The following is a 14565-nucleotide window of genomic DNA, read 5'->3' as shown; positions in this document are numbered from 1 at the left end:
TTAATCAAGCCGTTTTTACTGTAAATAATTGTGAGTTCCTATTTGTGTAGCATTGGAGTAGATGCTAACCATATATGAAATTTGTAAGTTAAGATTAATTAAAATTAAATAAAATATTTGCATATTTCAAGTGCTCAATAGTTAACATGTGGCTTGTGTCAGCTTTCAAGACTACCAGACACAGAATATTTTCCCTCATCACAGTGCTTTTGCATTGTGGAAGTATAGAGCTATTTGTAAGCATTATAATCTAACTGTAGGTAATAAGAAAAATTGCATAGTTTAAGCTAGTAATTAGCACCGTATTATACAGAAGTGTACATTTGTGATAACTTTGTAAATGTATTCATGCTTAAAATGCACTCTTGAGCCAGGCATGGTAGCACATGTCTGTAATCCCAGTAGCACATGTAGAAGCATCACAAGTTCAAGACTGACCTGGGCAACATAGCAAGATCCTATTGCAAATAAACAATCTCTGAGGCATGTTAGTTTTTGGTATTACAGCAATACTGTATAAAAATAATTTATACTTACTCTCCAAATAGTTAACATATAGTGTATGAGAAAAAGTGTTGAGGAAAATGGAAACTATAACTTTAAAGGGTATGTGAGACAGTAATAGGGTTAAATCAGTTTCATTCAAATGACAGAAATAGAAATTGTCATAGAGCTAAAAATGGTGCTTCAAAAACATTTGGGTGTCACGATCATACAGACCCTTAACTCTTACTGCTTTCTTCCCATTATCACCCCTAGTTTGTTTTCAGGTCTTAGAGATAAGTTCATGAACTTTTTCTTAGTGCTCTGTGACCTTATATTTTTCAGATTCATCATAGCTCCAAGTGACTAGAGGTCGTTTATACTTCTTTCACATTCTAGGTTTCTGATTCATGCTGTACCCTGATTTATTAAATTTGCCTTATTCCCTAGATTGGTCAATTGGTTTTAGTTTGGTTCTGATAACTGAATCTGCCCCCCAGGTACAGAGTGCTAGTTCTACTGAGGATCTAAAGGAAAATCAGAGGGGTAGGTCAAAGAGAGATTGAATTTTGCTTAATTCTCCAGCTTATTGCCCAAAAAGATAGTGACAGAGAACATGTCACAAACTCTTCAGCCAAATTTGAAATTATTATCATTAGGATCATTTTGTGTAATTATTGTCACTAGGATCATTTTAAGGAACCTAAGGAGATGATGGTATGGGAAAAGCTTTATTATCTGAAGGCCCAGGTTTGAGTCTATATGATTGTTTATTACAAGTCCATTTGCGACCTAGAGTAAGCCTTTAATTTCATATTTCTCATGGGAAAATGTCTCCTATGCTAATTTTAGGAATTAAATGAAAGAATATGAATGTTAGTGCCAAGGAAAGGTACTGCACAAACAGATATTTGATAAATGTTTGAATCTAAGTCTTTATTGTTGTTAGTACAACAAAATGGTAAAACAAGGGCTGAGAAGGTGGCTCAGTGGTAGAGCACTTGCCTTGCATGCATGAAGCCCTGGGTTCGATTCCTCAGCACCACATAACCAGAAAAAGCCAGAAGTGGCACTGTGGCTCAAGTGGTAGAGTGTTTGCCCTGAGCCGAAGAGCTGAGGGACAGTGCCCAGGCCCAGAGTTTGGGTTGCACAACTAACAACAGCAACAAAAAGTTCTTGCCAAATTTTCTCTGCCAGGCTTTAAAAAAATCAGAAGTCTGCGAGACTTGTACATCCTTGTTTAACTTTTTTTTTTTTTTTTTGGTCAGTTGTGGGGCCTGAACTTTGGGCCTGGGCGCTGTCCCTCAGCTCTTCAGCTCAAGGGAGTGCTCTACCACTTGATCCACAGTGCCACTTCCTGTTTTCTGAGTGGTTTATTGGAGATAAGAGTCTCACAGACCTTTCTTGTCCAGGCTGGCTTTGAACTGGGATCCTCAGATCTCAGCCTCCTGGGTAGCTAGGATTATAGGTGTGATCCACCAGCACCCAGCTTGGAATAATTTATGTAAAAGTGTAACATTTTTCCGCCTTAAATGTTTTCTTTAAGCATTTTATTACAATGTTTTTATGAAAGAATGTTTTACTACATTGCTAGTTTCTTACATCAAAGAATGTATTGTAAAACTGTATGCTGATATGGACCATGTGGTCACCTTCACTTGTTTTTTATGAGAAGTATTTTAGGTTTACATTGTAAATTCCATTTCTTCTTGATACATACTTTAACTACTCTGTAAAAAAAAAAAAGAATTGTTTGTGTATGTGGCAGATGATAAAGGTAATCATTTGAAGCACTCCAAAATAATTATTCCAAAATAATCATGAGTATATGAGAGCATACTTTTTCCCAATGCTGAGTTTGTTCACATGAGCATGCAGTATGAATCTTGATAGAAATCCAAAACAAGCACAGCTGTGGATTTGTTTTTGGGGAGTAACTGTACAAATGAGGGCAGGGATAGAAACAAACCAATTTTCCCAAGAGTACATCTGTCCCAGATCCAATTAATTATTCAGCAAAGTTGAATTTTTGCAAGTATTCTAAGCATGTCAGTTTTTCAGACATTTCATCTGACCATCCAGCCTAAAGAGCACCACCCCAAGCCTCTATGTTGTGCTTTTCTGGTTTTTTCCTCCCCAATGTCACTGAAATGGTCTTTTTTATTTAGCTATCTGTTTTTGCTTTCATGAAATTAGGAACTTTTTTATATTGATCTTTATTCTCTCCCTAATATCTGTAATGTGTAGTACATATGAATTAAAGAAAATAGATTAATTCATTTTGTAGTTTATAACACTGGAGTCTTGTGTAATTTGTGCATAGTGTTTATATCCATTTCCCAGAACTGGATCATTTTAATTAAAAACAATTATATAGTTACACATAAAATATTAAATATGTTTCCTTCTTATATATGATTATAAGTGGTTACAGAAAATTATGTTTGCTTTTATAACATGATCTATACTTACTAACCTCAAATTACTTTAACAAATATATGATGATAAGAAAACTTAATATCTAGGATACTTTCTATTAGGGACTTAATATGGGTAAAATGTGAAATGGAAACCCTGAAGTATACATTTAAATTTTTTTTTCACATTTTAGGTGCTTGGTATGATCGATTAAAAGACAGTACAAGCCAAGTACTGGTGGCTCATGCCTGTAATCCTTGCTGCTCAGGAGGCTGAGATCTAAGGATCATGGTTCAAAGCTAACCGGGGCAGGAAAGTCTGTGGGATTTTCTTACCTCTAATTAATCAAAGAAAAAACTGGAAGTGGTGCTGTAGCTTAAGTGGTAGAGTGCTAGCCTTGAGCAAAAGTAGCTTAGGGACAGCTTCCAGGCCCAGGGTTAAAGGCCCAGGAAAGCAAGTAATAATAATAATGCAAATTATAAAAACGTAAAGTTGATGAAGTTGCTGAGTGAGAGTTTGGGGGAGGATAGGTGTGTGTGTGTACTGGGGTTTGGTCTTTGGGCCTTACATTCATTCTCACTTAGCTTTTTCTGCTCAAGACTGATACACTACCACTTGAGCCACATCTCCACTTGGGTCTTTTTTCTCAGATGGTCTTCCTGGCTGGTTTCCAGGAGGGAGCTTCAGATCTCAGCCTCTTGAGTAGCTAGTATTACAGGTGTGAGTTACCAGTGCCCAGCAGTGAGTTCATTTTAATTTGTAAGTCCTATTGTGGCTCAAATGACAAAGTTTATCATTTTCATTGCCTTTGTTTACACTTTCACTTAGTTTGTTAGGAAAAATCACATCATTTGTGAAATGGAGGTAGACTTTGAGCTAGGCATGTAGAGATCATTATCACTCTTTCCTGCCTCTAGAGGAAATGATGAAAAGTTGTTACATGGATGCAGAAGTAGATAATATTATATCAAAATAAAAATGACTAGGTTTTAGGGATGTATTTTCCACTGTATAGTAAGAGTCCTGATGTGAGACCACCTTTCTCTCCTCAGTAGCAGGAATTTGTGGGATAAGAACACATTTATTCTCTGTAAAACACTCTTATGAGCCAGCCAGCTGATTTTCAGAGTGTAAGGATGAACTGTCTGTAACATGTGTTTTTGTTCAAGCAATTGCACACATTGGTTTTGTATTCTTTTTTTTTCTACAAATTAATCATGCCTGTAAACTCTTTTTTTGCCATGGGTTTTGCAATGCAGTATTTCCTGGTTGCAATGTCATTAACTATCTCATAACTTTATAGCTACACTAATTAAGATCAAACCCCTCTTATCATTCCTCAATTTGAATTATATGACCAGAGTCAATATTCTTTAACATAAATAAAAGCAGTAAAATATAGATTGTTAAATCCTAGAGTGTAAGAAAAGCTGTATGTTCTACTTAACTACAAGGATTTCTTCTCTTTTTAGTCCTAAACCTTAAATAATAAAATTTAAATTTACTCAATATTGAAATGCACTGTGATTCCAAGAAGAGTCCATTATTAAACATAGCTCTCCATCTCAGGAACATGGAAGTGAAATCGTGAAACTGCATTGGTTTTTACACTTGTTGAATTCTAAATGTTTGAGTACTTGTTTTTAGTGAAGCAAAGCCTTATGTTCCCAAGATATAAATAAAGGAGAGCTCTAAGAGGTCTATGACTTAAGATTTAATGGCTGGATTTAATTGTAAAGGTTTGATCATTTCTCCTGCCTCTAGAAATATTCAGGTTTTCTGAACTGGTACCATGTACCAGCTCTAGAGCTACTCATTCATTAAAAAAGCTTGGTGGCTCACGCTTATAATCCTAGCTACTCAGAAGGCTGAGATCTGAGGATTATGGTTCAAAGCAAGCCCAGGCAGGAAAGTCTGTGAGGCTCTTACCTCTAAATAACCATCAGAAAATTACAAGTGGTGCTGTAGTTTAGTGTGGTAGAGCACCAGCCTTAAGCAGAAAAACTCAGTGACAGCAACCAGGCCCTGACTGAGTTCAAGCCACACTGCCCACTCACTCAAAAAAAAAAACAAAAAACAAATAGCTTGTCCAATATTGGCATGGGTGAAATATTGCTGTAGGCTCCAAGATACAGAGATGAAATGTCTGTATATGTCAGCCCTCTTCGAATTTGGAGTGGTACCATCTGTCCTGAGTAAACTATGTGGAAAACATAAACAAATGCATTTGTGTCTTTCTGCAGTGTCATAGTTTATTGAATCTCAATAAATTCACACAAGCTTCATCAATTTTGTTGGCACTAATTTGCCAGGTATTACTGATTTTGCTTGATAACCATGAGCCATTGGCAAAGCCTTTTATTCCCATTTTAATTATTGATATTAACTTAATAATATTAGGCTACAGGAAGCTAAGAGTTAATATCACTTCAAGGTTCAAAGACACCTGCTGTCTAGGAAAACTAGAATCGATAAAGATCCGCATTCATAGTAGGTGGTCAGATAAGGAACTCATCCACCTAGCTCTTGAGGCCTGGTTGTGTCAAACATCAGGGCTGTTCCCTGATGCTGGTGTGAGGTGAGGAGTTGATTTCAGTCTTACTGGATCTGACAGCTGGCAGTTCAAAAATCTCTAATTCCAGTGGTCCACTGACAGGCCCAGGAATCTAGCCGAGCTGAAGCCCTAGATGTTGATCCCAGATATTGTGACACCACAACACACACCCACACACACACACACACACACACACACACACCTTGCTCATCTGATACAGGTGAGGCCACATTACTCCTGGGTGGTCTAATGTGATGGATGAGTATGTGGACTTGTTTTTTGTAAGATAGGTTTGACATACCCATATGTCCATTTTGTCGCTGTTTAATTCAGAGATGGTAAAATTTCATTTATGTAAATAAGTTACCTGTCCTTCTGTCCCATGTTTTGGGGCTGTACAGAACAGTGACTGTTTACTTGCTCGCACAAGATACAGAGTCACCCTGCCTCAGCAGTTGCTCTCAAAGTGTGGAGCAGTGGAACTGTTTTATAAAACACTCAGGACAACACACAGCCTGAAAGCTACTTTTGTGTAAAATAGGGAGAACTGATCCGCATTCCCTACAGGACTGAGTTCCTTGAGGCAAGATTCTTTAGCTCTTTGCTTGGTGTCCTAGATGCCCCTAGAGGCTGGTCCTGGTAGGCTTCTAGATAAGGGTTTGTTGAAATGAGGTGATAGAGGAAGACAAAGACAGTTCTATGCTTTCCCAGTGCTGAACAACTACACACATAATCTTGTAGTTGCAATACAAAACTATAAATTATAGTTTAAATTATAAATATTTGAATAAAATATTATGGAGCTATTGGGGGAAAATGGCTATCTATCATGGAGAAATGGACAAAAACAGATGTTTTCAGTTTACTTAGTCATACACATTTATGTTCCCCCCCCTTTTTTAAGGTGTATTGGGGTTTGAACAAAGGCCTCATATTTGCTAGGTAAGTGCTGTAATTGTAGTCATACCCCCATCTCTTCTTGCCTTTTAGTTAATTTTCAGATAGGGTCTTGTGATTTTGCCCAGGGCCAGCTTCAGAACATGATCATCCTGATCATCCTACCTTTACCTACACGTAGCAGGAGTTACAGACTTGAGCCATTGTGCCTGGAATATTCTTTGAGATAAGGTTTCACTAAGGTTTTGTCCAGGCTCACCTTGTACCATGATCCTCCTCACTCTACCTCCCAGATAGCTGGGATCCTTTAACAACCACTATGCCCAGCCTAGGATTTCGTTCTTAAACACAGATCTGAAGATAAAGACACACAGTATTACATTACACTTAGTCTGCTTTAAGATAAAGTTATTATAATACCAGAAAAGGCTAATGAGGATTGCTGATTTGGAAAATGGAAGAGCATGAAATCTGCTTAAGTTATACTTCCTTTTTTTTTTGTTGTTTGTTGGTTGGTTGGTTGGTCATGGGGCTTGAACTCTGGGCCTGAATGCTGTCCCTCAGCTCTTTAGCTCAAGACTAGCACTCTACCACTTGAGCCACAAGTGCCACTTCCAGTTTTCTGAGTGGTTTATAAGAGTCTCATGGATTTTCCTGCCTGGGCTGACTTTGAACAGTGATCCTCAGATCTCAGCCTCTTGACTATCTAGGATTACAGCCGTGAGCTATCTGTGCCTGGCTTAAGTTATACTTCTTTTTTTTTTTTTTGGGGTCCAGTCGTGGGGCCTGAACTCTGGGCCTGGGCGCTGTCCCTCAGCTCTTCAGCTCAAGGCTAGCGCTCTACCACTTGAGCCACAGCACCACTTGCGGCTTTTTTCTTTTTGCTTATGTGGTACTGAGGAATCGAACCCAGGGCCTCGAGCATGCAAGGCAAGTGCTCTACCACTGAGCCACCTTCCCAGCCCCAAATTATACTTCTTGATAATAGTCTTTTATATATGTAAATCGTAAGTTATCTACTGATAAAAGAGAAAAGCAAAACCATAAAGAATACTAGTACAGCTGGGCACCGGTGGCTCACGCCTGTAATCCTATCTACTGAGGAGGCTGAGATCTGAGGGTCATGGTTCAAAGCCAGCCCGGGAAGGAAAGTCCGTGAAACTCATCTCCAATAAACCACCCGAAAACTGGAAGTGGCTCAGGTGGTAGAGCGCGTTCGCCTTGAGCTGAAGAGCGCAGGGACAGTGCCCAACCCCAGAGTTCAAGCCCCACGACTGACAAAAAAAAAAAAGAATACAAGTACAGGGTCTCATATAATTAAATATAATAAATAGGATAGGTACAGCATTACTCCATATTAATGTCTGAGGAAGTAACTCAGAGTTACTTTATAGTGTAGTATGTTGATTAATAGCTATCATAACCACTAGTAAAATTCAGTAGAATTTATTATTTTAGTCAAAAAGGTAGATAAATGTGAAATATATTTAAAATTATTTCACCCAAAGTGGTAAAACTGAAAACTGGTATCAGTTCTGTATAAACTTTAGGCTTTGGAGCTATTTGATCTCTGTTGCAGCTATTTAACTCTTCATGTGTAAAGTAGAAGTATGCTTACGTTCCAATAAAATTCTATTAAACCGCTGGGCCCTGGTGGCTCACGCCTGTAATCCTAGCTATTCAGGAGGCTGAGATCTGAGGATCGTGGGTAAAAGCCAGCCTGGGCAGAAAAGTCCATGAGACTCTTATCTCAAATAAACCACCAGAAAACCAGAAATAGTACTGTGGCTCAAGTGGTAGAGCACTTGCCTTGAGCTGAAGAGCTGAGGGACAGACCCAGACCCAGAGTTCAAGCCCTACGAACGACCAAAAAAAAAAAAAAAAAAATTCTATTAAACCATTCTTAGCCAGTCTTTGATTTAGAGAAAATTGTTAGAACTCTGGGAAACCTGAGTGTTCAGTATGGCTCATGCTAAGGCAGACAAAAATACATAAAGTCACATTCAGTATAATGATATTTAGTCAATGATTGGCCACATATACAGTAATGGTCCCATAATGCTGTATTGTCTGGGGCTAGTGTAGCTGTCTTTAAGTACATACTATAATATTCACTTAAAGATGCATTACTTCCCAGACAGTCCTCAAATAACAAGCAGGTTATATCCCCAAAATCTCATGATAAGTAGAAAAGACTACAAGGCAAAATCACATATCTTTCCTCTAGAAATGTAATTAATCTATGGTAGATGTCAGTTGTTTGTTCCATTATGGCAGGGCTGTCTGAGAGTGTATCTTGCAGCCATTGAAAGTATCTTGATCATAGACAGAATCATGCTGCATATTGCTGTTATAGGAAGAGCTTCAAATTCGAAGTATGGTTCATGTTGAATATGTGCATTTTTGTAAAGTTCATGTTTTCCTTATAATAGTGGACTATCTGATGATAGAAAACGAAATGAGTAGTTTTTTTTTTTTACATGTCTTGTTTAAAAATGGAGAAATACACGCAGATACTGGGCTGAGTGGCTTTTTAAAAATTACATTGAGTGCTGTGAATGTGACTTAGTGGCAGAGTGCTTGCCTATCATGCATGACGCCCTGGGTTTGATTCCTCAGTACCACGTACATAGAAAGAGCCAGAAGTGGCACTGTGCTTCAGGCGGTAGAATGCTAGCTTTGAACAAAAGAAGCTCAGGGACAGTGCCCAGGCCCTGAGTTCAAGCCCCAGGACTGGCAAAAAAAAAAAAAATTGGAAGTATTGGAGGTGTGCCTTTAGCAATAGTGCGCTAGCCTAGCAAGTGTAAGACCCTGAGTTTACACCCCACAGCGAAAAATGAAAAAGTTTGAAACTGCCCTGAAGTACAGAAGGCCTCCTTGCCTGTGGAGATGTCTGTGCCGTGTACACTTTGTGTACACACTTTATACACTTTCCTCTGTGTGCATAACACAACGCTTAATTTATATATTGGAAGCTTTAAAATTTTAATAACATGTGAGTGTTGGCTCTAGTGTTCTGTAATGTCCTCACCTGTGGCGTGAGGCAATGCAGCACCTGTGTGGTGAGATGGACAAGGTGAATGATGTAGGGATGGAGAATGTAAGGGGGAGGCAGCGTTTCTCAGCACACTAGTACTTGAAAATATGTCCAGGCACCGGTGGCTCATGCCTGTAATCCTAGCTACTCAGGAGGCTGAGATCTGAGGATCGCGGTTCAAAGCCAGCCCAGGCAGGAAGTCTATGAAAACTGGAAGTGGCACTGTGGCTCAAGTGGTAGAACACTAGCCTTCGGCACAAAGAGACTCAGGGACAGGGCCTAGCCCCTGAGTTCAAGCCCCAGGACCAGCAAAAATCAATCAATCAACGTTTTTTAAGTTTTGATACTTTGTAACATGTCTTCTTAGGGAATCTCTTTGACTTCTGCTTACAGTATGTTGGGATTCTTTAATGTGTATATTGATATCTTCAGATTTAGATTTTTCCATTGAATCTTCAATTATTACTGAATCTTAAGTGCTGAAACCTTCTCTTTATGGCCTATGCATCTTAGGTGCATAACCACTGTGTGTGGTCAGTAAAGTCTGTTCTATCATCTCTTCACTCAGCTAGTGACCTAATAAAGATGATTTCAAAGGTGTTCAAAAAAAATAAGGAAAACTAACATATACTCTCTTTATTAATCCCTTGGAAACTACAGAAGCCAAGGATGATTGAAGAGTGGTGGCTAGCCTTTGTGCCAGCCCCTCAGTAGTCTATGAGACTCTTACATCCAAACACCACCAAAAAGCCAAAAGTAGAACTGTGGTTCAAGTGGTAGAATGCTAGCCTTGTGCACAAAAGCTCAGGGACAGCACTTGGGCCTTGGGGTTCAAGTCCCAGGTCCAGCACCAAAAAACAAGCCCAAGGATGCTTCATCTGTTACTTGAAGAGTAGATTCTTATTGCCTGTTTTGTCTCCAGGGTCCTGTAGTTACTGGTATAGTAGACAGGTAATGAATGATAGTAACTACTGCCATGGAAAGACTGAAGCTTAACTTTAATACGTATCAGAGTTCAAAAATAGTTTCTTCAGATATTTTCTGTAGTTATATCTTTCTCTCAGTTTTGTGTATTTGATTTCTTCCTTTTTATAGATAACATACCTAAATTGTAGAAGCATTACTATATACAAAAATAATATAGATTTAGTTGTACTCTATAAATTATGATTATATATTGTAATTGTTGGGAAAATGGAGGAGAATAGAAAAGGAATAGGTCAGACTCGATCGTCAACAGGTAAGGACTGTTTATTGAGGAGCAGCGAGGGGCACAGACCTTCCTGCAGGTTTGGAGGTTGTGCAAGGGACTGGATTTGGGGGGTTGGCTTATATAGATCTTAACAAGGAAGCAGAGGATAAAAATGGGCTATGGTCTCTTGGAAGCCAAGAGCAATGTCCTTGGCCAGGCCTACAGTGGAATGCTGTGGTGTAGGGGCCATTGTCTCCTGGGGGCCAAGGTCGGAATGACTTGCCTGTGGATAAGCACATGAGCACGCACTTAGTGCTTTGCTTGACCCAGGGGAATAAGGCAGGATTCAATCCTTCATATTCCATCCTTGGATACATAAAAAGATTGAGCAGAGGCGGGAGAGGCAGATCCTTCAGTAATTATATTCAGTTATATGTTATTATAAATCTATCACAGATACTTTGTGTGTATATGAATACACAAAATCACTTAGGACGTATGATTGGAATTTTACTCAGAAAGTGCACTGTAACTTCCATGTCTTGTTGATTAATCTGGAAGCTAAAAAATAATATGACTGCTTTCACATCTCAGTAAAACCTGGGTCATGTCTTACACAAGTTCAAACCCAAAGATCTCTTCTATCATTTAAAGGAACCTGGATTGGACATACCTTAGCATCTGCAAAAAACAGCCTGCCAGATAGTGTGTTATGTATGCTGAGTGTTAGTAATAATAGAAAAAAGAGAATTAAAAAACTGAAGAAGTGGCGGGAAAGTGAGATTTCCAGATAAAAACATAGCAGCTTTATATTCATTCCCACTTACGGAGCAGAAGCCACTATGTGATCTCAAAACCCAATAAAGAATTAAAATTTTACATTTTGAAAATTAGGTGATTTCATTGTTGTTTCTCAGAAAATAACAGGGTGTTTGGTTTTGTTTTGGTAGTACAAGGTTTGAAATGGAAGCTTTTTCTTTCTAGAGAGGCACTGTACCACCAAACCATCCCTCTAACCCTTTTTGCTTTTGTTATTTTTACATAGTGTCTCATATTTTGCTCATGATAGCCTGCCTGTACTATGATCATGGTATGCATTATTTTCTGTATAGCTGGGAAGGCAGGTGTGTACCACTATCCCCAGCTATTGGTTGAGATATGGGAGTCCGTTAACTTTTGCCCTGCTTAGCATCTAATTACAATCCTTTGGTCTCTGCTTCCAAAATAGCTAGGTTTAGTAGCCACTGTGCCTAGCTAATAGTTCATTTTTGGCCTCAGTTGTTACTAACTAGATACCATGTATGCTTATTTTAAATTTATTCTTCTTAAAACTATAAGACATTATTTGTACAGCACAGCTACTTTCTAATGTTATCATTGTACTAATGTGGACACTTACTTGAAGATTATAGACTTTCATACGCTATTTTAAAACTTTACTGACAGACCACCTACTTTAAAAAAAAATCCTTTTCTCTTTAATTGTACTCTTAGTGAAATGTGTGGGCTTACATAACACATGACAACTTAAACTATTGGGTATAAAAAGGTTGATGTTGCAGTACTGAGGTTGGGCTTACTTAGGATTTGTGAATAGGTACTATAGCTAAGTGTATCTTTCCCTATTGCAGGATGACGTAGCTTTGCCAAGGACTCAAGACACTAAGCAGAAAATGAGCTTAACATCCTGGTTTTTGGTGAGCAGTGGAGGCACTCGCCACAGGCTGCCTCGGGAAATGATTTTTGTTGGGAGAGATGACTGCGAGCTCATGCTGCAGGTATGTTCTATCTTTTGTATGTCACTACTCACCTCAAAAAAAACAAACAAAAAAAACTCAACTATTTATTTATTTAGGATCTGGTCATGGGGCCTGAACTCTGGGCCTGGGCGCTGTCCCTCAACTCTTCAGCTCAAGGCTAGCACTCTACCACTTGAGCCACAGCGCCACTTCCGGCTTTTTTCTTTTTGCTTATGTGGTGCTGAGGAATCAAACCCAAGGCCTCATGCATGCAAGGCAAGCGCTCTACCACTGAGCCACCTTCCCAGCCCCTGGTTTTTTTTTTTTTAATACATTTTTTATTGTAAAAATACTGTACAGAGGGTTACAGTTACATGAGTAAGGTAATGAGTACATTTCCTATCAAGCATTGTTACCTTCTTTGTTTTTCCCCTACCCTCCCTGCCATCCCTCCTCCACATCTTGAGCACAAGTTTTTGAATGGGGAACAGAATACCCTAGGTATATTCCAATTGGGATACCTTTTTCCTCACCCCGATGGAGGCATGTGATGTTTCCTTATCTTTGCCTTGACGTACATACATGTTGGGCTTCTGGAAATAAGACGTTATGAAAAGAAAAGATGATGGCCTCATTTAGATTGTGCTATGAGTTTTTATGTCTCAAGCCGTCTGCCTCTTGGCAAGCTGTTCTCTTTTCACTTATCCCCATACTTCCCACTTGGCAGCTTGCCTTCTGCGATGAGGTGTTACTGTTGTTTTTATTGTTTTTTTTTTTGTTTTTATTTTTTATTTATTTTATTTTTGGGGGGATCTGGTCGTGGGCCTGAACTCTGGGCGTGGGCGCTGTCCCTCAGCATTTCAGCTCAAGGCTAGCACTCTACCACTTGAGCCACAGCGCCACTTCCGGCTTTTTTCTTTTTGCTTATGTGGTGCTGAGGAATCGAACCCAGGGCCTCATGCATGCAAGACAAGCGCTCTACCACTGAGCCACCTTCCCAGCCCCTTTGTTTTTATTTTTTTAAATATTTTACAATTAATATAATTGTACAAAGTGTTTCATTGTGATACTTCCACATATGTATATAGTGTATTCTCATCAATCTCAACCCCTCTGCTCCTCTTACCCTTCTTCCTCCTTCCTAAAACAATTTCCATTTTCATACATAGGTTTTCTTCTACTTTCATACATAGAAACAAACACTTTGACTGTATTCATCATTATCCATCCTCCTTCTTAGCCCAACCCGATCCCAAGATAACTTTTTGAGTTTTGTTTGTTTCATTTCATGGGGGGACGGTGGTCTTGGGGCATAAACTCAGGGCCTAGGTGATGTCCCTGAGATTTGTGCAGAAGGTTAGTACTCTACCACTCAAGCCACAGCTCCACTTCTGGCTTTTTGGTGATTTGTTGGAGATAAGCGTCTCTACACACTTAACTACCTTTACTGCATTTGAACTGGGATCTTCAGGTCTCAGACTCCTGAGTAGCTAAGATTATAGGTATGGGCCACCAACACCCAGCTTATTCCACATTTTTCTAATGAGAGAGGAAGTAGTAACTTCCAAGTTCTTTATATATTAGACAGTAAAGTACAAGCCATATTTCCTCGCTATTTCTGGTGCCACCTTTGCTGCTTAATATCAAAGTTTACATAGCTACCTTATAATAAGTGGTTTTAAAGTTCAGATTCATTGGTTCCCAAGCTATTTCTTCCTGTGATTGTACTGATACTTTTTTTCAGTAGCAGTTTCCTAAGGCTTATAAATGATGTACAAACAACTGACTTTGGGGAGAAAATGGAAGAGAACTTTAAAAGGGACTCAAAAGCAACTTTAAAAAACTTTTTTAGGGGCTGGGAAGGTGGCTCAGTGGTAGAGCGCTTGCCTTGCATGCCTGAGGCCCTGGATTCGATTCCTCAGCACCACATAAGCAAAAAGAAAAAAGCCGGCAGTGGCGCTGTGGCTCAAGTGGTAGAGCGCTAGCCTTGAGCTAAAGAGTTGAGGGACAGCGCCCAGTCCCAGAGTTCAGGCCCCACGACCGGACCAAAAAAAAAAAAAAACAAAACTTTTTTACTCATGTAATTGTAACCCCTCTGTATGGTATTTTCACAATAAAAAAATACAGTGAAGAAAAAACTTTTTAAAAATTCCTTTTTATTGGCTTTCTTTCACTCATAAAGCTCACCCAAGAAACCCAGTTTTAGAATCCACATTTCAAGTAAGGATAATTAGAGACAAAGATA

General features: G+C 39.0%; 1 protein-coding gene across 7 annotated transcripts in view; it reads left to right on the top strand.

Moving 5' to 3' along the window:
• The window catches only part of Cep170 (centrosomal protein 170), a 92216-nt gene that overhangs the window by 9870 nt on the left and 67781 nt on the right, over positions 1–14565 (top strand). For all 7 annotated transcript variants that reach the window (XM_042701215.1, XM_042701219.1, XM_042701214.1 and 4 more), the window contains exon 2: positions 12213–12359. In XM_042701215.1, the coding sequence (XP_042557149.1) occupies positions 12255–12359 (105 nt within the window). In that variant the 5' untranslated portion in view covers positions 12213–12254. The remainder of the gene's footprint in view (positions 1–12212; positions 12360–14565) is intronic.

Source organism: Dipodomys spectabilis, unplaced genomic scaffold (genome assembly GCF_019054845.1).
Source record: "Dipodomys spectabilis isolate Male_0828 unplaced genomic scaffold, ASM1905484v1 ptg000288l, whole genome shotgun sequence".
In the NCBI taxonomy this organism is placed as follows: Eukaryota; Metazoa; Chordata; class Mammalia; order Rodentia; family Heteromyidae; genus Dipodomys; species Dipodomys spectabilis.
The sequence above is the reverse complement of the archived record's forward strand: the minus strand, read 5'-3'. Positions and strand labels throughout refer to the sequence as shown.